Here is a 25,959-nt window from a genome sequence, read left to right as displayed (position 1 = left end):
TTGTTATATTAAAGCAAAACTTTTGGGGGTGGAACATTTAACCTCATATTATTGTGTTATGTTACAGTATTGTAATGTTATGATTCAAGAGTTAAATAATTTATACTCTTTATCTAATGCTATTATTCTACGGATTATTATATACTCTTCAAATGAAGGATAAATAACGTATTTACCCGAATATTACAAGATGAGGTTTACGTCCTCTTCCCAATTTTTAAACTAATTATAAAGAGTGTTAAAACTGTCAATGTTTTCAAGTTGTATGAGTACATGGAATGATTACTTATGCACGACTTCTATTCCCCCCCCCCAGTCATTTTCTTCCAGAAAAACATTTTCTTCCAGAATCCATTCTTAGTAGCGAGAGAAAGTGACTCTTAAGTAGCAGTTTCAGTGTCCGAATTTCGGTTACGTTAGTGTGTAGTGTATTGGCAATTATAAAAACCGTTGTTGCAGTATTTACAAATAGGTTCTACAGTTTAAAACTTTTATTTTACGAGAGTGCCTTTTTTCAAAAGTACCTAAATTCTGCTTAAATTTGTATTACAGAACCGTAGATAATAGCGCAGTATTTGTTCATGTGGATTCATGATGAAAAATATCTTTAGAATTAAATCTTCCAGGAGTTGTTGAAAAATAAAATAGGTGTCGTCTTAAATTTGAGATCGTAATATATTCAGTAAATACGGTATCTCACAAACAATCAGAAAAAAAAAAGCGTATTTCTATTTTAAAACATTAAAAATCCAGCAAAATCATAACACATTGTCAACGCACTCGGCAGGCACGTCTTAACTCTGTAAAAGGAATTTTTTTTTTTTTTATTAATTCATCAAGAACCCATCAGTGGCCAACCGCTTTCACTCTTCCATGACTACTAACTTAATTTTCCACCAGAAACAAACTCGCTAACAAGTATCATCATCACTAAAGACAGATAACAAAACATGAATTTCACTACAGCAGGAGGATATTGCCAATTCTCTCCTAATTTTCGATTCTTGCTCCCATATAAAACTCATTTCATTTTCATATTTTGATACAGTAGATGAAGCAACTAATGCGGAGAAGATTTTTAAAATAACAAATGACGTGTTAATTTAAACAACTGGTTCGTTAATGTAAAATATATTGAGTTAATACAGCTTTTACTTTCTTTAATACAGCTTTTGCTTTGGTTAATACAATTGAATTGATACAAATTTCATAGTCGTTTGTTTCGCCAGTGGCCGAATGATTAAGACCGCCGAATGTTGGTGGTTTGACTTCTTTCCAAATCCAGGCAAACGGGCTGGCCGCATGATTCATTTTTGTGGTTTTCCCCATGTGTAACGTGAATACGAGCCATTTACCCTTAGAAAGTCCTCCACAAAGGCATCTCTTCCCTCGGGCAAATAGCTCTCGTGTGGTTTTGCTATATTCGAGTAACTTACCCGTTATAGTCGTTTGAAAAAGCGAAGTAGGAATGTGGTAATTATTTATTTCTTTTTCCCAAACAAAAAAAAAGGGGGAATGGTTAGAGGTAAATTGAGAATGTACGTTGAATAATCTTTGAAAATGTTTGAACCCTCGTCCTTACTGCAGTATATTTGGTTCATGTTTTGTGTTACGCACGCAAATTTTACGTTTCATCTCGAATTATTAAATTTGATTCTCCGGTTTCATTGCTTATTTTTAGCAGTAATCAATACATGGGCCCTTAAGGGCATGGCTTTGGCGGTCAAAAAACAGCATTCTATGACAGCGTTCGTTACTCCTCACTTCTAATAAAACTGAAGAATACATCTGAACAGTTCAGAAATGTTTCTAAAGGTTAAAATTATGGATTTATTTTTTTGTAATAATTATAAGTTATTAATTTTTCCTATCAAACACAAAATATAAATTTTCAAGCTAAAATCTCTTGATCTTAAAATTGCCGTTTGTCATTTCATATGTTATTTTGTTGTTGACTTATCTCTCTTGTCTAAGAGTGACATCAGAAGAAGCCCACGAAATTCATCGTGGCGTAAGATGGCGCCTGTCGTTGGCAAGAGCCTTGAGCACCATACAGGTGACAGTACGACTTCGCTCAGTTCTGCCCCCCCCCCAGTTTTGATGGACAGCATCCCGGGGTAGGACAGATCCGACGGTCTCCCGCCTCTCATCCCCTACCGGCAACCTTGAGCACCATACGGGTGACAGTGCGACTTCGCTTAGTTCCACCCCCCCCAGTTTTGATGGAGAGCACCTCGGGGGAAACGGGTCCGAGGGTCTCCTACTCCCTCTTCCACTACCACGAACCTGTCGAGAGGACTTTCGGCGCCCCGTGTATTTAGAGTGCCCCCATGCCACAAAGACACTATACATTTACATGCATCCATGCCTTCTCCGAGATTCCAACCCGGGTCCTTCGTTACCACAGTAGGGTAACCATCACTATACCGTCTGGGCGGGTATATGTTATTTTAATGTATATTATTTGGTAAATAAAAGCCAAACTATCAAAAGGTACTTTAAATATTATTTTTATGTTTTAAAATGCTGAAAATTTTCTACCGACGGACTACGTATTTTATAACATTACTTAATACTAATAACATTGAAAAACTTAAAATGTAGTAAAGTATTACTAAGAAATAATTAGTAAAATATTACTAAAATTACTAAATTTAGCATTTAGAAAATTTTACTAAGAAGGGGGAGCCCCTTTCTTTTTTTTCGGTCCACTGCTATCTCGTCCCCGGTGCTCTACTTATAACTGAACAGCCTGGTTGTATGGAAGTTTAAGGTTTTTTTTCTTATATGTTCCGTAAATGTAAAGTATAAACCAGCTCCTCTTGAATGTTAGTTCGAAAGTGTCCCTTCTATTAGTCCTTAAATGTTTCGTCATAATTAATTAAGCCATGTAATTTTGTCTGTTAAGGAAAGTTAAACTACTTGGAAGAAGTAGCGACTATTTTAATTGAAAATTGAGCTAAGTCTCGAGTAAATTTTTTAGTAATTTCTTTCTTTCCCCCCCCCTTTGTCTTTTTAAGTGAAAACTTCGTTTCTAAAGAGTTTTATATGAAATTTAATTGCCAGTACTCATTAAAAATACTGGTGTTACTTAAACTAAATGAAATATTAGCTTGTTAAAAATATTGATATTATTTCAATGTACGAGGATCATTCAGAAAGTAAAGACCGTTTAGTTACACAAAATGAAAAATACAATATTTATTGGAAAAAAACATTTCTGTTACATATTACATACAGGAATCTTCCTTCTCGTCTCTACGTAATCCCGTTCATTTAAACATTTATCGTATGTTTTTACGAGCTTCATGTTTCCCATGTACTTTCCTGCCGTCAGTTCGTCAAGGCAGGTGGTCGCTGCATTCTCCAACTTTTCACCACTTCCAAAACGTTTACTGCCCAGAAGCACTTTCAACTCGGGGAAAAGATGGAAATCACTAGGAACAAGGTCCGAACTATAGGATGTATGATAAAATTTTTCCATCCGAATTGATCCAGCAATTCTTGAGTTGCAGCAACAGTGTGAGGCCAGGGAATTTTGTCTTGAAGAAGCGCAGTTCCCCCAGAAAGTATTCCTCGCCTTCTGTTTTGTATGGCTCACCGGAGTTTACTTTAGTCTCACAATAACGATTGACATTGATTGTAGTGCCAATTGGCATGAAATCCACAAAAGGAACACCTTTACGATCCCAAAAGTAGATTTGCCGTGGCATTTCATGTTGAGAGAGTCTGTTTGAATTTTCTCGATGAGTGATGGTGATGAGGGAATATGCCTCTCAAGTGATTGCACGCGTGCTGTCTGGAGTGATGTGACACACGCAAGGTCTCATCACCAATCGCAATCATATCAAGAAGGGCGTCTTCGTCTGTGTGATATCGTATTAAGAATGCCCATTCTCTGAGTTCTGTGTGGGTCACTCATTTGCCGCGGAACCCATCGTGCGCAAATTTGGCTGTAGCCGAGGTGTTACGATACAGTTTCACCAAGCAAAGAACGAGAAATGTGTGGAAGCACAATGTGCAATTCGTGGAGAGTTACGCAGCTGTCTTTTAGGACTCTGTCACTTGCTGCAGTCTTCAGGTCTGGTGGCAGAAATATATAACATGAGAATTCTGAAGATCGTGAGAAGATACGACAAATATTTGGTTATTTTATAGAGACGAGAAGGAAGCTTCCACTTTGTGACTGACTTATTTTTTTCCAATAAATATTGTTTATTTTGGATATTATAAAAATTGTGTATTTTAGATAACTAAACGGTCTCTTATTTTCTGGATGACCCTCGCATATTGTCTTCAGCATGAATATCAAAGTTTTTAAAGTGTCTGAACTTACTGTTAGCTAATCAGTTTATTTTTATTATTATTTTTGTTTTTTGGTATTCGGTCACAAAATATAGGTCAAATGAAAGAATTACTGTATGGTACATAAGTTTATTGTTAGACTGCTTTAAATCGATTGCTTGGTTGAAATTTAGTATCTTAGTAGGTGGCATTTGAGTATGAACGAAACCGATGAATGGTACGCTGTTTTATAATATAAAGAATAAATTGTAACTAAATATAGAATTTGATTTCTCCTGTGTTCATGCTTAGAATAAATACTATTGAAATAAGATGCCCTTATCAAGAAATAAAATTTAAAGAAGTACAAAAACGGCTAAGAATAGCTCCTAAAAACTTATATACTTTTTTAACTATGAGTATAATTAATATATCAAGAACCGCGTTTTTAACTATGAGTATAATTAATATATCAAGAACCGCGATGTTTAGCGTGAATGAGATTGATTTTAAAAGAGTGACATTTGCGCCTTTTTAAAATTATTTATACTAATTACTTATTAATAAATTATTTAAGCAATTTTAATTGTTGATGAGCACTGTCAAAACTAGCTGTAAGTTCACTAACATTGAGCACTGTTTTGATTTATGATTATTCGATTATCTATAATTAATATTTATTCAGTTTTAGAGAACATCAGCATATTTTTTTGATACTTTAACAAGACTGTACGTATTTTATGATAATTTCTGTTGTTTTTATCAGATCAAGGAATTACAGCCATTTGCACCCTTTTTACGAATTATTAGCTAATAAAGTATTGAAGTGATTTTATGTTCTCACAGTTTTACAGTTGAAGGTAGTACCCTTCTGCATTTGCATTGCTGTATCACTTTTTTTATCTGTCAGGTATCTGAAGTTTTTATTCCCTTCTTGAATTTTTTTAGCCGAAGCTGCGCGGTAAGAATTGACAAGTACAGGTGCAAGTATAAAGGACAGCAGAGCTTAAATAGTGGTATAGGCAGTATCGTTGTCACGTAGTAACCCGTCAATGGCTAAATCACCCTTCTGAGGCCTCAGCGATGTCACGATTAAAAGGAAAAAGGGAAGCATTGGAGCTTTATTGTTTGATACATCTCGCTCCAAATGACCGACGAGACCTTCCTAGCACTCCCAGCCTGCTCCTCAGTATTTCTTTTAAGGAGGGACCTATACAAAAATACATAAAAGCTTCTGCGTATGTCATTGTTGAATAACAAATTTATCATAACGTAGGAGGGTACCAAGTTACCTCATAGTTATATCATTTAACTTAAAGCGTTTACAGTATCTGCATTAAAGACTGACACAGAAAATAATCATGCATGTGTCACACTTTTATGATAAAATGCTTATATCGCCAAGTGAATAATGCAATGCATTAGTGAGAGCTGTTATTAATGATATATTAATGTTGCAAATTTGCAACATTAATATATAATTTTCATAAATTACTTAATTCTGTTGCGTATTAATTCAGTTACTTAATTCATGTTACAGTATTTTCATTATGTTCACTCATAATACGATATTTTCGTTATGTTCCTTCATAATATGCTTGAATTAGATTTTAGGCTTGCTGTAAAGTTATAAACTTTGTTGAAAAAAATATATATATATATTAAACGTATACAAAATTGGATGTATAGTAGCAGGCGAAGAGGAATTATACAGCGTTTGAATGAACTGGTGTTCTCATTCACGGGAAGACTCTTTGCTTTAGTACTTAAAATTTGTGTACAAAATTGTCTTTGAGATGTACTTGACGGCGCTACGAACAATTGTCTGCTTTAGAAAGGCCTGATCATAGAACTTGGAAAAGTAGGTTGGTATAATAGACATATCAATTGTTATCTTATTCGGATGATATTTGCCCTGCTTTAGGTACAGGAGATCCTTAAACAGATACAGAGGCTCAGAGTGCCCCAGATGCACAAAATGCCAAAGAGAATTATGCAATCTGAAGAATATAGATAATCTCACCAGTGGTATTGTAGCACTTGCGATCCTTTATGCAACCTCTTGTACGAAGAGATACTTTTGGAAGACGATGGACATATGCTATCCGTGAAGGTATCCTTTCTGTGGCAAATAGCATCGCATACTTTGCCATAATTGTTTAACTTACCAACCAACATTCCCGAATAACTTATTAAATGCGTGGCACATTTTGATGTTTTTTGGAGACAAAAAATTACATTAGTTTTTCTTTCCGCAGCAGGATTAGGCAGCTCCCTTCGAAGGAGCTGGATACCGCGTTAATTTTTCATCATGATATTGGCTTCTAACAGTATATTCTGTTCTTAAACTCGTTGCAGCAGCAATTTTATTTCTGTTCACCTTCTACATAAGGAAACTGTTATCTGGTATTATATCTTGGTGTTTGAGATAACTCATAAATATTCCAAATAGCAACGCTTGAAGATCTGTTTTGACATCATAACAGATGATTTTAAAATTAGAGCGAGAACTTTTGAATCCCACTGGATTTTATAATTTAGAAAGAGCGTTGCTTAAATTCTTAGACGAGCATGCCAGTATTGGGTTAGTGAATTTCTTTTAAATTCAAAGTATGATAGACATTCTTAAATTTTATGACATTATAAAATGTATTTAATCATAGAAGTGTATCAGAAGTTTAGACTGAAAGTGTATTTATTTAAATGAAGTCATTTGAAGTATTCTTTAGATACTTATGAATTTTTATGAAAAAAAGAAAAATGAGTCATTTCACAAAATTTTGGTGAGTAAAAAAAATTTTTCTTTTACAAATGGCGGGCACTTGCTTATAACTGCATTTGCCACTACTAAGGCCAGAAGTGGTAGCCATTTTATTGTGGAGGCACCTAATAGGCGGCCACAGTTACCTCCTATGAAGGGACAGGCAATTTTACATCCATGCCTTCTCCGGAATTCGAACCCGGGCTCTTTGGTATCGCAGTCAGGCTCCCCTAACCACTATACCGTCTGGGCGGCAAGAGTAAAAAAATGTAATTTGATTATATTTACTGAATTTTGAAAAACTTAAAATTCGATTTTATTGACTCATAATCTTTGTATAATCTTAAAGTGAAAAAAATGTTAATGGGTTCTTCTTTCACTTCTTTTGGCAGTAAATTGAAATGATGGCATAACTTGCTTGAAATTTCATATTCTTTACATTGAAAAATGTAAACTGACCAAGTTTTATGAATATTTCGAGACCAGTGAAACTAGTTAGAGTCGTAGTAGTATATAAACTTATATTTTGTCTCTTGCTAAATGGAAAACGTTGTTCGTAGACAAAGTAAATATTTGTATTTTTATATCGTACTCGCAATTAAGAATAAGTTATTAATATATTTATATATCGAGAGTTTTTCTTAGAGAGTTAGCGATTTCTTCTCATAACAGAATTATATAAGCAATGGCCCTTAAAATGTCACGTAAGGTGTACCAGGATCACCATCATGTTACGTTGGTCTGGTAGTGTAACGTAACATGATGGCTCTTAAACTAGAAAAGATTTTGCGACGGTAATGACGAAGTTTGAGACATTAATATTTCATGCAAATGGACCATATATTTTGCTTCACGTGTATCTTGGCCTGAGCGGTTGAGACAGCTGAATACTAGTAGTTTTACTCAAATTCGAACCCAAGCAAACTGAGGTTGGCTGCATGGAATATGATCATTTCGACCGAGATGAGTTTTCATGGTTTTACTTCTGTGGACGTAAATAGGAGCCAATTTCTCGTAGAAAGTCCTCCGCGAAGGCATTCCTCCTCTTCGGCTGAATAGTCCTCATTTCCGATTAATCTAATCTGACTTAACAAGTTTTTTCTTTAGCATGTGTGTCCATCTATTTCATCGTCATGTTTGTTCATTTTTTTGTATTTTCACAAAAAGGTACTTATTGGCGTAATTTTTTTTCCTCTTACGAATGCTTTTACTGTGAATGTCACGCATAAAATGGTCCAATTGTTTTTATATATTAATCATAAAAATGAACTGACTTTAATGTAAACTTCTACTGTTTTTGCAAAAGGATCGTCAAATCGGTAATGACTTCTAAAATGCCACTCACAGAATAGAACGTTTTACAACCAAAAGAAGGTCTTTTTTATAGTGCTTAAACTTTTACGCAATCTTAAATTGTTGGTAAAATGTTCGGTTTAAAATATATCACAAAATTATGTTTTATGTTTGAATTGAATTTCTCATAAAAGATTCTGAAGATATGAAAATCCAAATGATTGTTTTTTACTAAAGCTGAAAAAAGGCGTTAGAAGACTTAAAAAGGCGTTAGTTAATTACCAAAAGAGTATACTCTTTGCATATATGCAAATGTTCATAAAAATTATCATTTTTATATATTCCTAATTATCAACTATAAAGGTATTGCGAATTATATCAGATGTATAGGATGAGTATAATTAAAGTTGACCTGTTCCAAATCTTAGACAGCTTCGGTTTAGTGGAGAGACAGCAAAATTTATATTTACTCTGTTCTCAGATCATACGGAAAAGGATTCTGCAGCGAAGGAGTGTATTTTACTATTTTAAACATTGTAAAGCGCTCTCTAGCGGACAATTTTTACCCCTTTCCCTGCATAATTCTTTTTCAGATCATGCAAGAATGAATTTTGGCAAATATTTTGGCATTTGCTGGTTACAAAGTGCTCTGAATAGGCCAACTTTGATATCCCAGTATTTAAAAAAATAAAATAAAATATGACGTATGCTTATTGTTTTCAATTGCTCATTTTATTAAGCAACTGCGGTTATAATTAAAAAACTAAATTAAAGATCTTATGCCAGTCGAGTGGCTGTATTATAACTAATCGCCAATCTACGTAGAAGGTAAATTACAAATTTTACATCATTTGGAATGGCAACGGCATTGACGCCCGCTTGGCTGATAAATGTCTTTGTTTGTGTAACGTAAAGTGGTGGTACCTAAATTAGAAAAGACGTCACTACAAATGTTTTTAGTATCAAACAGCTTTCCTCTATTTTTAGTTTATTGTGTAATAGTGTTTTAAAATGCTATTGCAATATGAATGTTTGATTTTGTTTCTTCAATGAAAAATGAAATGCAACCTCATTTTTAGATGGTAGCTGTGAATCTGGGAGCCCTGAATCTTCTGTCCCTCAGAGTGAATATCCAGAAAGTCCCCAATGTTCTCCTCAAAATCAAAACCAAACCTGTGATATTAAAGCTGATAGTGAGCCCGGTGATGTTGGAATCAAAGAGGAACCCGCCAGTCCGGTAATTTGTCGCATTGTGATTTATTGTGATTTTTTTTAAATCCCTGATATTTTTTGTCATCTGTGCATGTCTATATTGTAATGAATTGCACATATACTAATTATTAATGTTATGTTACGATATTAAACTTTATTATATAAGCAGAATGATCTGAAAAGGTGGCTACTGGCTTCCTTTTCTTAAATATTGATCTTAGAGATGTACCACATTTTGCAAAGTTTCTTAAAATAAGATAGAGAAGTTTTTGTGAAAGCAATTTCAGCATTTTAGGGAAGAAGAATTCTGTAAAACTGTATAAATAAATGTTATACAGTCTCTGCAGAATAAAAAATTTCAATTAGTTAAAATTTCATTGCCCTTAATGAGTCTAAACGTTCCGTCCATTTACTTCCAAGATTTACAGACTGCTTAATAAACTCTTTAAACGGGTGAGCTAAAGTTTCATTATGCTTGTTGTACCCAGAGCGGAGCCAGTTTTTTCCAAAACGAGCAACTATTGTTTTGCTGCTATTTTCTAAAGTTAGCTCCAGAAGTCTTGAATTACTTAGGCCACAATTACGGGAAAATTATCTAAGTAATTTGGTTCGCGAATATCTTCGCCACCAATTTTGTACATAAAAGTATGAAATATCTTAACTCATTAAAGTGTTGTGAGATCATTAGTTAAAGAAATAAAGTCTTTAACCACTTTTATCAAGCATCATGTGTCAGTATCTTTATAGTTTAATTAGAACAGTTTGCCATTTAGTAATGTTTTTAGTATCAAAAGTTGTATAAAATACAGTATAACTAATGAACAATACAATTTTATGCGATTATAAATTTGAAAATTATATTTGAAGAAATGTTTGAATTTCTTAAAACAAAAAACTGACATTTACACTATTTTATACTTTATTAAATTTGTAACTATATTAATAATGTATGCGAAAAGTAACAGAGTCTAGATGAATAGCGCATATTATAACGTATCTTCAAATAGATTGTTTGCTAGCAATGGTTAAAATGATTAGTTCGTACGGTGGAGGTTAATTTTTCCTTCTTCAAAAGTGCCAGTTAACACTTCATTCATTGCTAGGGTCTAGTAGAAAGATCCAGCATAATCTAGTAGTTCGTACGGTGGATGTTAAATTTTTCTAATCTTCAAAAGTGCTAGTAACGCTTCATTCATTGCCAGGGTCTAGTAGAAAGGTCTCCCCGATTTCAAATGGAAATAAAAAAAGACACTGTGGGTCGTATTTCAGATTTTATTTTACCATTATATAGAATAATTGTGTGCCATTTTATCATCATTCTGTTTTACAGGTAATATAATCCAAATGTTTGCCCTCGCGATCTGCAATTCTAAAGCCTCAACCAGAAGTTCTGCAGTGTCACACACTGCCTTCGTTATCGTCACTATTCTGTGTGCAAATAGCATTTTCCTGTTTCCTCATTTATGTATGACTTGCGTTTGATGCTCTGCTACCATGGCACGAAATTAAGCGGCCTGGAAACATTTCTCGTAAAATACTTATTTTCTTTAGAGGCTCCTAAAAGTGGAAATCTTCAAACATAGGCTGCAAATAGTTCAGGAACTAAAAGGACTCTTTTTATATTGATATAGTAGCAATATCGGAGCTTAATGATCACGCGTGTATCGGAAAACATGTAAGTGGGCATTCAATACGTATCGCTGGTGTGGGCCAAGCATTTGGACAATATGATCTTTAAAACAAAGTGCTGAAAAAATAACAAATATTGTTCTGTATCACGAAAAAATAAAATTTAGAATGTAATCTATGATTGCTCTATAAAATTTGTTTTAAATCGGGGAGATCTTTTTTGCCAGACCTTACTTTTTCCACATTGATCCTCACTGTTCATCCATAACTCAAGGTTCTCATGATAAGTTTTTTATATTTTTCTAAGGCAGATAGCCCGCTATTGCTTGAATTAACAAGTAATTTAACCGTTTCTAATTTTTTGCGCATTCAAATGTATTTACTATCAGTTGATCAACTGAATCCGTTTGGTGACAGAATCTTCGAAAGTAATATAATTACATTACTACACTTCACCGCATTTATTCATGATTTTCATCACCATGGGCGCTCAGATATTTAATCCCGATTTACGAATATAACCAATCTGCTAATGGTTTGGGTATAAAATTTTGAAGGTTGGCTTTCGAATGCTCGAACGAAATGTCATTCACCGTTATATAATTGTCGTCTGTGGCAACGTGGGTTTGATCAGAACGGGAATCAACACTTGTTCGTTCACGTCCTTGTGTAATCATTCTTACCCATTTCATCACTGTTATTTTTAAGATGCATGCGTCGCCATACACTTCATTCATTCGACGAAACATTTCAGTTGGTTGACATCCTTCAGTATATTGGTGTATTCTGAGCATTTTCTGCATGCGGAACTCCATCTTTCAAACGATTACTCTTGCAAAGAACAAAAACCATTATCACATGATTTATACTGTAGAGGAACGAGGATATTTTGCCATGTTGTACTATAACTTATAGTATAAGTGTATGTATAGTATGTACTAATATATACACTTTTACTTATTCCTTTCATCACACCATATAGCAGTGAAACGGGTTTCAGTGATCGCGCCTGATATTTAACTATAGGCACTCTTTTTTAGAATTCTAGTTACGTTTCCATTAAATATTTTTAAGCTTTCTTTCATGAATTTATGACATAAAATGGACAGGTCAATAATTGATTTATTTGATTTTAAAAAAAGAAAACGCAGTTCATTCACGGATTTCGGAAATGTTTGCTAAGGTCTGTAATCTATGATTTGATCATATTTACTTATGATTTTAATCTGAACGGAAGTTGACGGTTGAAAGACTACGCAGAGCTGTCATCATGTGAGAACGAATAATTAAAAATCTGTTACGGTCAGAAACAAGTCCTGAAAATTGTTATTACCATTATTTAGTATTAACGTTTAACGATGTGAGAAAGTTCATAAATACTGTAAAATTATTCTAGTTAATGCAGAAAGTCTCGCATTCCTTTTCAGTTATTACATTCAGAAAGGAGAAACAAACAAACAAAAAAAAGATACATTTTTTACAGGAACTCTATAGTAAGAATGGCTGTAGAAGTTGGGAGTACGCTATTCGCAGTCGTGCTATCTATATATTTCTCGATATCCGAATATCAGCAGTACTTAAAACAACCGAAACATGGCGCCTGTACGTAGAAAAATTGTAATTCCGGTTGAATTTCGAAAATGGGATGAGTTTCGGCTGTATTTTCTTTAAGTATTGGCATTAAATTCTTTGCGAAAAACCTTAAGTAGCTGGGAGGAACACCGTGCATCGAAATGCGATCTGTTTAGGAAGTTGGAGTATTTATGGTGTGTTGACATCGGTCAAGGAAGCCTTAAATGGAGTAGAAGCCAAAATGAAAGAGCCGTTTTATCAGCTCTCGAATGCTGTGCAGAATATTTACTTTCCTTTGCCTCTGTACCACGTGTTGCTATCATTACTTTACTCACCTTTCATTTTATTTAATTTATTATATATCATTAGTTTATTTGCATTTTTTATTTCTTTCTTTTAATATTGGGTTTTGATCTTTAATCGCTAATTATTTATTATTTTTCGTCTATTTTAATTTCCTTTTACTTTTTATTTATTTTCGCCTTTCATAGCGTCCTAGCTCTTCTGATTTTATAAATTAACCTCTAAGTAGCAATGCTTGTTTATTTCATTTGCAGTGCTTAGTCCATCATTAATATAACTTACTGTTCTTTGTTGGCGTTTGATGCTTTTCATCCCGGGAGGAGAAATTCATTATTTAAATTATAAACAACAATCTATTTTCATGCTAAAATTTTGTTATATTAACTTCATTATAGGTTCTAACTACCTGGTGTGTGTTAAGATGGGCAGAGTCTTGAATCGTTGCTCCTATCAATCCAAGATCTTTGAAATATGGAAAACCTAAATAGGCGTAAATTGAAGCAATGTATGCCAAGTATGCGTGTATTTAAATGCATAAATAAGAGCTTGAATTATAATAAAGATGGAAAGAAAGCTAAATCCAAATTTGAATAAAAAATTGCTTGTAAAAACTTAAATTTTAGAAATAACGAATTACTTTGCTTATTAATTATTATACGCTCTTCTTTCTGTTCTAAATTTTTCTGTACCGTCAAAGCGTTTTTCTGAATAATCTGAATAAAGCTTTGATAATTGTTTTTCTGAATAATCAGATTGGTCAAAGCGTTTTTCTGAATAAAGCGTTTTTCTGAATTTTTTTAATTTCAAAATATCTGCACGGAATTTTAAAGAAAATATGAAATCGCATTCTCTGATTTTTTTTTCAATCCTTTAGACCCACCGCTGTCTTAATACTGTAAGAAACTGTTGCATCATCTTTGGTCGCGTTCTTCAAGAGGTACTGAAATGAAGGGGGAGGGAATAAAATAAAAACGTGGCCATATAAACGTGTATAAAATGTAGACGGACACAAATATACCCTTTAGAATGAGAAATCTAAAAATCAAGGGGGAAGGAATCCATGAATTATGATTTTTAAAGTGCTTTTATAAAAAACGCTTAAAATTTTCGAAATTCATTATAGTTTGCAAAGTGGTTAAGCAAAAATTAATTAAGAAAAGACTGATTACTTGAACGTCAAAGCGTACTTCATCGGTATTTTGTAATGAGAAACAACAAATGATTCAAGTATAACATAAACATTGCTTCCTCCTTTTGCCTTGATACGTTTTGTTTCCTTTTCTCTAATATAAGCTTCAAAAATATTAAATCTTAAAAGATATTGAAATATGGTGGGTCTATTATGAATATTTTTTGTAATAAAATGCAGGCACTTGAGGGCTCTTGAGTTTCTGTGCGTCTTCCTATTAAAATTATAGTTTTATTTATAATTTATTATGTAATTTTTGGCTACCCTGATCTGTAGATTCCAATTATAACTAGTGCTTGAAGTTGGGCCGTACGGTACTATTTTACTCCTACAATAATTTCCAATCTCAGAATCCTTGAAAGGTGTACAATCCGTTCTCTTTCTTAACTTCATGGTCTGAAGGCAGGTTCTAGATTTAACCCAAAATACCAGATCCTATCTTTCAAACGTGAAAGAAAAATGATTTTGATATGGAGCGTGGAAGTAAGAAGAACACAGTGCTGGCTCCCTTTGCTTGATGGATAAATTTGGTTCTTTTGTAGGGGGAATGAAGCAGTAGATCGACAAGATGCTTCAAAAATTTTCGATTTTATACCGGTGTCGATACTATGCAGGTGCCCTAAGAAAGAATAATTTAATCAAATTCATTTTCTTTTTGATTGTGTACTTAACTAATTGTAATCCTTGTCTACTTTATATAGCAGACATAGCCAAACTGCGTCTCTCCGACACCTTAACTGCGGCTCTCTGGCTACTTGCGATCCTTTGCCATTTGAGATGCGATTTGTTTTGAATAAATATAGTTTAATTTTTCAATACAAATGGAATTTAAAATAGAAATCATGCAGTGCCACGTTTTTTTTTATAAATCCCTAATTTAATTTCTGATATTATGTTTGTAACAATTTGATAGATTTCAAACTGTCCACTGCTGGCTTATCGTCACAGCAACAAATACATAAAATTACAAATAATTCCCTTTCTAGTAATCACTGTTCCTTTTTTTAAAAAAAGAACATGTCATGGCCAATCGGAATAAACTAATACTGAGTTAATCTAAAACGCAATGCTAATATTTTTATTTAATTATTATTCCTAATTTTTTTTTGTCAAACGTTAATTTTATTTCAGGCTGTATCTTATTACGAGGGCTATTTTTTTTTCAACCTCCGATGGGCTATAAAGAAAAAACGGGTGAATATACAAAAAAGATTCTATTACCAAAAGTAATGTACAATACAGGTTATTTCTCTACATAATACCTTGACGATTGAGGCATTTGTCACATCTGTGAACAAGCTTTGCATTACCCTCTTCATAAAATGTCCCTGCCAGTGATTATAAGTGAGTTGTGACGGTTTCTTTCAGCTCCACGTCATTTTGGAAGCGCTTTCCGCCAAGCCACTGCTTCAGTCAGGGAACAGATGAAAGTCACTCGGCGCTCGGTCGGGACTATATGGTGGATGTTCGAAAATGTCCCATTGAAATTGCTGAAGGAGCCGTTGGGTTACACGAGCGCTGTGAGGACGGGCATTGTCGTGGATCAGAACAATTCCAGAAGTCAGTATGCCTCTTCGTTTGTTTTGAATAGCTCTCCGTAAGCGTCGCAAAGTTTCACATGAATCTGCATTAATTGTTGTTCCAGGCTGCATAAACTCCACAAGCAACACACCTTTTTGGTCCCAAAAAACAGTTGTCATAACCTTACGGTTGTTAAAGGTTCGTTTGAATTTTGGAGAATTTGTGTGCATCCATAGTTGTGATTGTCGTTTCGTTTCGGGCGTGTCATATTGAACCTATGTCTCATCACCTGTCACAATGGATTTCAATAACTTTTCTCCGTCAGTATTGTAACGGTCAAGAAACTCAAACGCTGCAACCATTCGGCGAGTTTTGTGGTCGTCAGTCAACATCTGTGGGACCCAGCGAACTTTTCTGTAGCGCAACTGTTCAATAACGATAGAGTACAGGGAAGATCTTGAAACTTTCGGAAATTTCATCGATAATTCACTTATGGTGAACCTTTGATTTTGCTTAACCACTTGGTCAACTCATTGAAGAATGTCGTCTGTAACAACAGACTTGCGTCCTTGACGCCTTTCATCACGCACATCAGTTCGGCCATCTTTAAACTTTCGACACCATTCACGAACAACGCCATCACTCATAAAGCTGTTTCCATACACTCGACTCATTCTTCGATGAATTTCCACTGCACTGTTCGCTTCTGCCTGCAAGAAACGAATAACAGCTCGCAATTCACACTTGGCGAGAGAATCAATAGCGACAGCCATGTTTACGTGACTTCAACTCAACAGAAAATGGCGTGTTGAATACGCCAGTGACAGAGCGTGTGGAGGGGGAGATGTGCAGTCGCTTACTACGCACACCAACCACCTGCCGCATTCTTGGCCATCATACTGTGCGATCGAAGGTTGAAAAAAAAACAACCTACGTACATTCCTGTGTGATCCCATTGTTCGCAACAGTTGCGATCCACTTGGAAAATTTGTTATTCTTTGTAGGGTGCAGCTTGAGGTACAGCAGACCAAGCAGCTTCCACACGGTGCCAAAGTTGATCTGGTGTGGCAGCTTGGAATGTAATCTGGGTCAATCGTTCAGCAACCATGGACCACATGTTTTCTATCGTCGAAAGATCCGGAGAGCAATCCGGCCAGGGAAGCAATTCAATCTGGTGATTGACGAAGAACCCTTGTACAATGCGTGCCACATGTGGTCGCGCATTATCCTGTTGAAATATGGCTGTGGGCAAACCCTGAAGGTAAGGAAGCACAACTGGCTCCAACACCTTGGAGATGTAGCACTAGCTGTTTAAAGTACCGACAATGCGTATTAGAGGAGTGCGAGAGTGATATCCAATACCGCCCCATACCATAATACCCGGTGCAGAACCAGTGTGGCGGTGCATAACGCAGCTGTTCAGCATCCTCTCTCCACGGTGTCTCCAGACTCGAATCCGACCATCGTGGTGTTGCAGACAGAAGCGTGACTCGTCAGTAAAGACAATTTCATTCCATTCTGCCGTCCACATCCTTCTTTCATGGCACCATTGGCGGCGGAGACGTCTGTGGTTCTGCGTCAAGGGTAGACGAAGTAATGGACATTTTGCGGACAGACCATTCTGCTGTAAACGGCGTCGAATGGTACGCGCAGACATTGGATGATGCATTACAGACTGAATGTGCTGTGCTATGGTTCGTGATGTGACTGAGCGATCCGTCACTACCATGCGCACAATGTTCCTGTCATCACGTGAAGTGGTACACTGAGGTGGATGCGATCGAACACGTCGGTCCTTCGTACCCAGCTGCATCCAACGGTCACATATCCGCATTACAGTTGTTTGGTTTCGTCCAACACGACTACCGATTTCCCTGAAAGATAATCGACACTCTCGGTAGGCCACCATCCTTCCTCTGTCGAACTCGGATACTTGATCAAACGATAATCGCTGTTTACTACGAAGCATCGATCGTTTTTTTTTTTTTTTTTTTTTTTTTTTTTTTTTAAACGACAAGAAAAACACAATTGCCGAACTTGAAATCGTAGAAAACTCCAAGCTTTAAATAGCGCTTTGAAGTGGGTTTGTGATGTGCGTCTGCGCTGAAATTCTAATCATTTTCATATCTCACCTCCGCTAATGCATGTTATAAATTTCATGTTATTTGCATGCTTCCTTTAGGGTGTTGCATTTACGGTGGCCAGCAGTGTATTTGAAAAACAGCTCAATATTAAACAGCTTGGTTGAAAATTTCGACTGTTAGGCAGATGGAATATGTGCTCGACGTAGCGTTTATTTAGCCCAGCGTGAACTACTAGATTTATTAGCAATAGGTTATGTATGTCCAGAATTATCACAACGATTCAAGAGTGGTTTCGAGAATTTTCAATGATGTGCAGTGTACTGATTACTAAAAAATTCTGGCAGATTCCGTTGGATGCCACGTTGAAGTGCTGTATCAGTCGGGGCCGTCAGGAGAGATACTGATTATTCAAACACTACTGAAATTGCAATCATATTTTTTTTGGGGGGGGCTGAACTATTCTATACTGGACATCAGTAAAAGTAGTTATTCCAAAGTTTTGGGAAAAAATGTTTAACTATTTCTTAGGTTAGGATCTAAAGATACGAATGATCTCAGTATGTTATTCCTTATATTAATTGTGTGGAGAAACGAAATTACTTTTTAAGCAAAAGCCTAAACAAGTTAATAGCTTATTTTTAAACTAAATATTTTTTCTCGAATAACAGTTTCTCTGCAGTGCGCGTTAACGTCTGTCATTTGAATTGCCCTTTCTAAAAGAGTGCTTATGAGTTTAAAAAAAAAAAAAAACACCACATTTTTTTAAAAATAATTATTTGTAGTTTATTCAAATAACACTGTTTATGTACTTGTAGAGCAATGAATATGCTTCTGATTAATTTTATTTCTACTGTGATAAAACAAAAAGTTAACTTTGATGACCACAAGTAGATATAAGATGTATTTATTCATATTTATAGGGCAAATAATCACATAATCACATATTCATTAATTTACTTCAAAAGTTTCTTTATATTCAAAACCTGTCTCATTATTTTTAAAACGATATAAATTTGGACTTGCAACTCTCGAACGTTCATAAAATATATCATGCGGCTCCCATCGTCTTGAAAGTTTGGCCATCCCTGAGTGTCCGTTACATGCTGCAGTCGATCGTAAGCTGTGTCTATAGTATGCCTATGACAACTGCGTGAAAGTGAAAAATGTGAACTAATCGTCTTATTCATTTCTATGTCAAAATTTCTATTTTATTGCTTCGATTCTAAACCGCTGTAGATTCTGTACTATATCGGTCCTAAAATGTGTCAGCTTTATGAAGTGCCAGCGGTATGAGTGTGACCCTAAAAGTGTCGTATACATGCTGCAGTTTACAAGGTTAAGACAATGTCTCATGTTCAGTCGTCTGTTAAACATTCGTTTATTTTGCCGCCTAATATCGATCAAAACATAGGAAAGACTCGATGGGAAGCTCTCAGAAAAATAGTAGCTCAGAAGCAGAATAACACCAATAACTCACAGAATTACATACGTGGATTGAAGATTTCAGAATAACAGCAAAAATGTTCAAAGATTAACTAACGTGGTTAGAAAATCGGAGAATAACAACTTGATGAGTTGTTAGATTTATAGCTGTCAGACAATAGGTTATTCGATAAGGAACCAGCAGCATTTGTTGTGGAGATAGCAGAATAGAAAATTTTGAAAAATTGCAGGAATAATTAGGTTGCCAATCTGCAGTCAACAAATGATGATTTTTTAGCTTTCATACCTCGAGTTTAAATTATTACAAAAGCTTCTACACTGGATATTATTTTACTTCATTTTTTTTTTTATTGATCCTTATTTTCTGAAATCTATTGTTCTTTAGCAAAAGCTCTGTTTTATAAAATTAGCTTGCTTGAATGGAAATAGAGGTCGATTTTTAAATATGCGAGTTTCATTTCCTGATGTGTGATAAAACTTTCTTTATTTATTACAGTGGAGTACCATTTATACGTTTCTCGTTTATACTACTTTTGCATTTATTCGTCGTTTCGTCTTAGTCCCGATTCTCTCCTATTTATTTTAGTTGTAAAAATCTTTCTTTTAGGCGTCGCATAAGTTCTGCTATACTTTGCTTTTGTTTTACTAACTGCACTGGTTTTACATTTCGCAGTTCCGCTATTGAAGTACTTTTCTCAGAAACGGGGGTAGGAGAAGGAAACAAAGTCAAAAGACATCGTAGTCTGGTACAGGAGTTGAAATCCTTTTAAATATTGTTTTAAATATTAATTTTAATTTTGTTTGTACATAATTCAGATTTTAAACAAATTGAAGGCACGATAGATAGTAAAATTGTGTAATATCAGTAGTGGTTTAGTAGCTTCAAAATTGTATATGTTTCACATCGTAAATTAAAAGTTCATTTAATATCTTTCATTTATACGTCGTTTGTGAATGGTCACTTGAACGGTTTCCCACTGTACTTATAAAAATTAATCGCCTTTGAATTCAGATCATAAATAATATTTGAGAAAACCTAAATTTTCAGTTTTCGTAACTTTGGCAAACCTTCTGTCGTTCCCATGTCTTCAAATTGAGCAAGCCTTTAAAGTCTGATTTATGCTTTCATCAAAGTTTTTGCGGAATTTCGAAAATTTCATGTAATCTTGAATGGAAAATGTTTCTTATTTTCTTAATTTTTTCTTTTTCAACTCGGAATGTTTTCGGGTATTCTGTCTTGTTTTTAAGCGGAAAAGACTGACAGTTTTCTTACGTGCAGGGTGAACTCAGTCACCCTTGGCCTTCGCGGTTTAAAGACTTAGTATAAGAAACGAGTTGATACGGGTCATTCGAGATCTTGTTTTAGGCTCACATGTTCTTTTATTCCACTCATTTAAAATAAAGAATTGCAGTTATAGGACCGACACTACGTAGGACCAGAGTGAGCAAGAGGATTAACGCAGATTTGTCCCCTTCACAGAGTTGTCGCAGTCATACGATTGGCGTTGCATAGAATGGACACCAGCATATCTTAGGCAAGGCATAGAAACGACACTGTCAAGCTGTGGACATTGCATAATACAGCCTAGGATTATAATTAGAAGCAGCACATAATCAAGAAAGGAGGAACTTGATTAAATTATTATTTCTATACAGTACCAGCATCGGATCGACACTGACATAGAGTCGAAATCGGCTTTTGAGCTGCCTTGTCGATCTTGTGCCGGCAAAGAGTATGTCGGTTATATGCAGTATCGATACTGTACCACAGTCTAAAAACAGACAAGAGCGTAAAACAGAATGTCACTTTATTAACATCAAAATAACGTTAGAGGTGAAAACAACCTGCGTTCTTTACATATGCGTAAGGAATTATCGCATTCCTCTGTCCGTAGTCTTAAAGGATGAATCATAGTACATTTAGTTAGTTGGTTTGATTTATTTAATTATGGCAGAACACTGGAAGGTTATCTGCCTAAGGATAGGGATGCCTTCGTAGAGGATTTTTAAGGGAAATTGGCTGGTATACACGTTACACATGGGAAAAATCACGGAAACACCCGTGCAACCAACCCGTTCTCTGTGATTCGAATCCCGGACCGAACTACCACTGTTCAGCGACTTTACCGCTTGGCTGCGATTTGGCTTGCATTTTGGCTAGAGTGCATTTAATTTTTCACTCCACCCCCAAAAAAAGCTAATAGCCTTTAAATATTGTTTCTCGTTTTTATGTGCTGGGATATAATTTCTTGTTTGTTAAGGTACATACTGTCATCGTTAAATTTCCAATTAATTGATTTAATTCGCAAAGCTGATAATAGTTCATATGCAGACAAAGAGTTAATACTGAATTCGCCTTTAACGCCTTTTTTGCGTTTATGACCATTTTATATTACGAAAAGGAAGAGTAATTCGCTTGCAAGGGAGATAAATATCTGCAGAGAAGACTGAAAATGATAATTCCGTTTTCGCAATTTTTTATTTTGTATCTTCTGCAAACTGATATTGATTTTTTAATATAATTATTTGCTTATATTTTCACCGCATAGTATAATATTTTTAAACAGAAGTAAATAAATATATTTTAATGAAGTAAAAAAAATTCAGTCTTTCAATAAGAGTCGCATATCCCCATATCCAAAAATAATTCTTCATTTCAGTGAAAATACTTCTTCCGAGTCAAAAAATTTAAAAACTTAAAACTTACATATTTCTTTATATGTATTTAAGAATTTTATAAATAATATTTAAAATAGAGCAGTAATCACTTTCATCACGTAATGATTGGTTCTTAGTTATAAGGTAAAGCTGTAAACATTCATTTTCTAACTTATCCTTGGAAACACTAATTATCTATAAAACTTTAAATTATAAAATGATGTATAGGTTAAAATATCTCTTTATTTTTTGGAATAAAAAATGAGTAGCATTGAATCGCAGTAATAATGATGAAAACCTTAAAAAATGATGACAATAAACAACAGCAGATATTTTCAGTACCATTTTATTCGTATCATTTGTGATACAGCGTATTGTATTATTGTTATATTTTATCAGAAGATCCAACTTTTCGTTCCGTTTAACTCGCACGATGAACAACTTTCCTTTTCAATGAGAATCTGAAAATAACAGAATACTTCACATTCTCCAAGCATTAAAATTCTATCAGTAATATTCAGTTCAAGAAAGCAATTGATACACAGGATTATGTATACGAAGAAAAATAGAATCAAATATCTCCACTATGTGCTGTAAAGAAAAATCCATTTTCGATTTCAAATAAATAAAGCTAATTTACTGTAGAAATTATGTTAATACAGCAAAGGTCAGTATATAAAATAATACAAAATTAAACGTTTTAGATTGAAAATAATAGAAAATTGTGCCTTCTTTATACTTACTTTTAAAAAAGTTGAACTTGCTACATTTAGAAATAAATTCCCTAGGCTAAATCAAAATGACTGAAATAAGTCTGAGCTCAAACAAAAAGATATACATTAAATGCATTACTAGATTTAAAAATTCTTCTGACTGATTTTCGTATACTTTTTACTAAAGAGATCTAGCATTCTTAGTAATCATTAGGCTCTCTAGTATCCTCTACGTAAAAGAATTCTGAGAAAGTTTATGCAATCCCTGCTCCCCACAATGAAACTTAACTTCTTATAATAAATTTACAGTAAGGCTACCTGTTATTTATAAATGCTGGTTGAAAAACGTGAAAATCTGTTAGACATTGCTTTCTTGAATACTGAAATTTAGTATGCTTTTTACTGGTCTTCCTAACCAATAATTTTACTGTGGTAAACATGAACCGAATTCTTTTGAGTTTTCTTTGGCAAATTTGAGGTAGTATTTACCGTTTATATTTCTTCCGTTTAATGCTTTGCATGAGGGGAGAGGTGAATTTTACAGTCCTGCTCAGATCGAACATGGTACGAGTCCCTTTGAAAGCTAAATCCCATAGAACGTGTAGACACTCTGTGGCAAATTATGCGGTTTTCCATATTTTGAAAGAACAATTGCAAATATCGTAATCTTAGTGGTCATCAACAAACTTTGCCATGTAGACTTTAATCTTGAAGCCGCATATAGTATGAAACTTCTAAGTTTCATTAGTTTATGTACTGGTATTAAAAATTAAGGTAATATTCACATTTGGTTGATTATCTGCAGAACAAATTGTCAAATTTTAATTATTTTTTTATGAACATATGTTGACATACAAAAAAAATTTACAGTGGAACAGTCATGGTACACATGTATGATCGTGCGGAAAAATCGGCGCAGAAAGGCCTAAAACAGAGGTTTTAAGATCGAACAGAAAAAAGGCGGTGCGAATCGAAGATGCTGTCCTTTATAACGTTTATACAGCTGTCACAACGTGACTTTATACTGAAAATGAGGCAATTCACAAATCCTTGTGGCAATAGGTCCCATCCCTGCAGCAACACTCTTTTCTGGTCCTGGAGGGTTCTGAGATGGAAAAGGTGAGTCGCATGTACCCTCCTAAGAATGTCCCAGACATGTTCTACAGAGTTTAGTTCGGGAGATCTGATTGGTCAATCTATCCGATTAATATTCCAATTTTCCAGAAAATCATTCACTTGATTAGCACTATGTGTATGCGCGATATCGTCCTTAAAAATGAACGGAGGGCCAGCTGCATCCCTGAAAAGGCGAACATGGGCTGTAAGATCACACCTGTTTGCAAGAAGGCTTGCTGTTTATATCCCATTCGCTTTCTGCTCCCAAGAGAGCCCGTTCATAGAAAAAGAACTGATACTTAATGAATAGGTTTCTATCTATATTACGTTTTAAAGTTTTTGTTGAAAAAGAATTTGTTATTAAACAATGACAAATTATTCTATTTAAAAACTTATTAGTTATCAATAAAAAATTTTTATTGTTTTCAAGGAATAGGATGGTAATAAATGTGCTTAAGAATTTATTAGTTGTTAATTATTAAATTAATTTTTTATTACTAATATTCTTGTTCTCACTTCTTAGGTGAGTATAAATGATGTTCTGAAACTTGAATCTGGTCCTGGTCCAGTAGACATAAGCTCTGGACTCTCATTTTGTGGAACTGGGAAAAACATCTCTTGTAATTCAGATTGGGCAACCAAAGTAAAGGAGTGGCAGACTGCAGAGCAGTTGACAAGGATGAGAGATGAAGAACCATTGTTGAAGAATGGGAGTGATCGAAAATTTAATGAACTTTGCGTTGTTTGCGGAGATAAGGCTTCTGGTAAGAAATGGCTTATATGTAATGCATGGAAAAATTCATTTTGAATATTTTCTTTAGTTTAATATTATGGATGTTAAATAAAAATTCACTTTCTTTTAATCAGATTCTTTTATGTTAAACATCTCAGTGAAGTGTATTAGCCCAGAGGCCCAGAAAGGCCGTTAATTTCGTTTTGGCAATTTGCGTCGAAAACTTTAAATGTCCGTTTCATTTTTCAAATTGTTGCCACCAGGTACAATTGCTCAGTGTTATATTTAAAGAAATTAAATAATGAAAAATCTGCATAAATGTATGTATGTTTCTCGCATTGTGATAAAACAATGGTACCTAGAGCCATCAAAATTTGAATAACGTAATCCTCCACCGAATATGGGCATCTGGAAGCCCTAATTTGGAATTTGTTTTATTATCGATTTCATATTTTATAACACTTTAAGGAATTTTTGATTGACAAACTCGACGTTTTCAAAGCGAGCAATGGCAACTCTGTACGGGAGGAAAAAAAATATATATTTCCAGCGCGCGAGACCGTGTATCGCAAATTCTAAACATATGCTCATTTAAAAATTCTTTTGTCATAGTGCTGTTGAATTGAATTTTATGTTTTAAGTGCGAAGAACATGATATTTAATAAATAAAGATAACATACAAAACGTTAAAAAATGCGCCTGAGTGTAATATAAAATCTGAAAGCTTTCAGATTTTTTTTTATGCAATACTTTCGCTGATAATAAATAACGGGGTTGCCAGTCTCCAGTCTGAGCAGTCTCCAGTTTGTCCTGAAGAGAAATGATTTCATTCTCTAATAATGCTTGCATTACATTGCAGCTCATCTTCTAAATTTCTGCCAAGATTCCGAATTATGGTATTTGCTTTTAAACCACTCTCCTTTGAAATGTACAGTATTTCTGTGAAGCGAAAGTTATAGTAAATAAAGATGTTATAGGATTTAATAATTGTAACTCATCATGATACAGTATTAATGCCTTCCCCGTGCATGCTCTCGTGGTGTAACTGATAATCTGTCTGTCTACCAATCCGAAGATTGTCTTTTCATATTTCCAGCTTGGCGGGGAGAAACCTAATAGTCTGTACAAATTCATAACTATAACTATGTATGCGGGGACAGCTCACAAGGACGGAATTCTAATCATTAAATTCCATTCGTATGAAAAGGTTCACCTCCCAGGAGGTTCTTTTCACCGGAAAGGGGTATACAAAAACCGCCCTGTATGGTGAGTGGATTCAAATTTGTTAGGCGAAGAAATTGAATTAGTAAAGAAGTTTGTCCCTTCCAGTGTGATCTACTTCAGTAGTGAGATTCGTGTGTTAGATCCCCCTTCTACCACCTTTGTCACAAGTCGTTTATTAAGTCATCATGTATGTTTTCGTAAAAATGCGAAGTCCGAATTTAGCA

At 34.6% G+C, this 25,959-nt stretch overlaps 1 protein-coding gene across 3 annotated transcripts in view; it reads left to right on the top strand.

Moving 5' to 3' along the window:
- LOC118187551 (nuclear receptor subfamily 2 group C member 2-like) overlaps positions 1-25,959 on the top strand; it is a 313,745-nt gene that overhangs the window by 228,800 nt on the left and 58,986 nt on the right. For all 3 annotated transcript variants that reach the window (XM_085809580.1, XM_085809578.1, XM_085809581.1), the window contains 2 exons: positions 9,418-9,575; positions 24,302-24,542. In XM_085809580.1, the coding sequence (XP_085665706.1) occupies positions 9,418-9,575; positions 24,302-24,542 (399 nt within the window). The remainder of the gene's footprint in view (positions 1-9,417; positions 9,576-24,301; positions 24,543-25,959) is intronic.

The sequence above is a fragment of the Stegodyphus dumicola genome, chromosome X2 (assembly GCF_044657685.1).
Source record: "Stegodyphus dumicola isolate Sdum_Otavi_A_Nest chromosome X2, ASM4465768v1".
Lineage (NCBI taxonomy): Eukaryota > Metazoa > Arthropoda > Arachnida > Araneae > Eresidae > Stegodyphus > Stegodyphus dumicola.
Note: the sequence above shows the minus strand (reverse complement) of the source record. Positions and strands in the feature narration are given on the sequence as shown.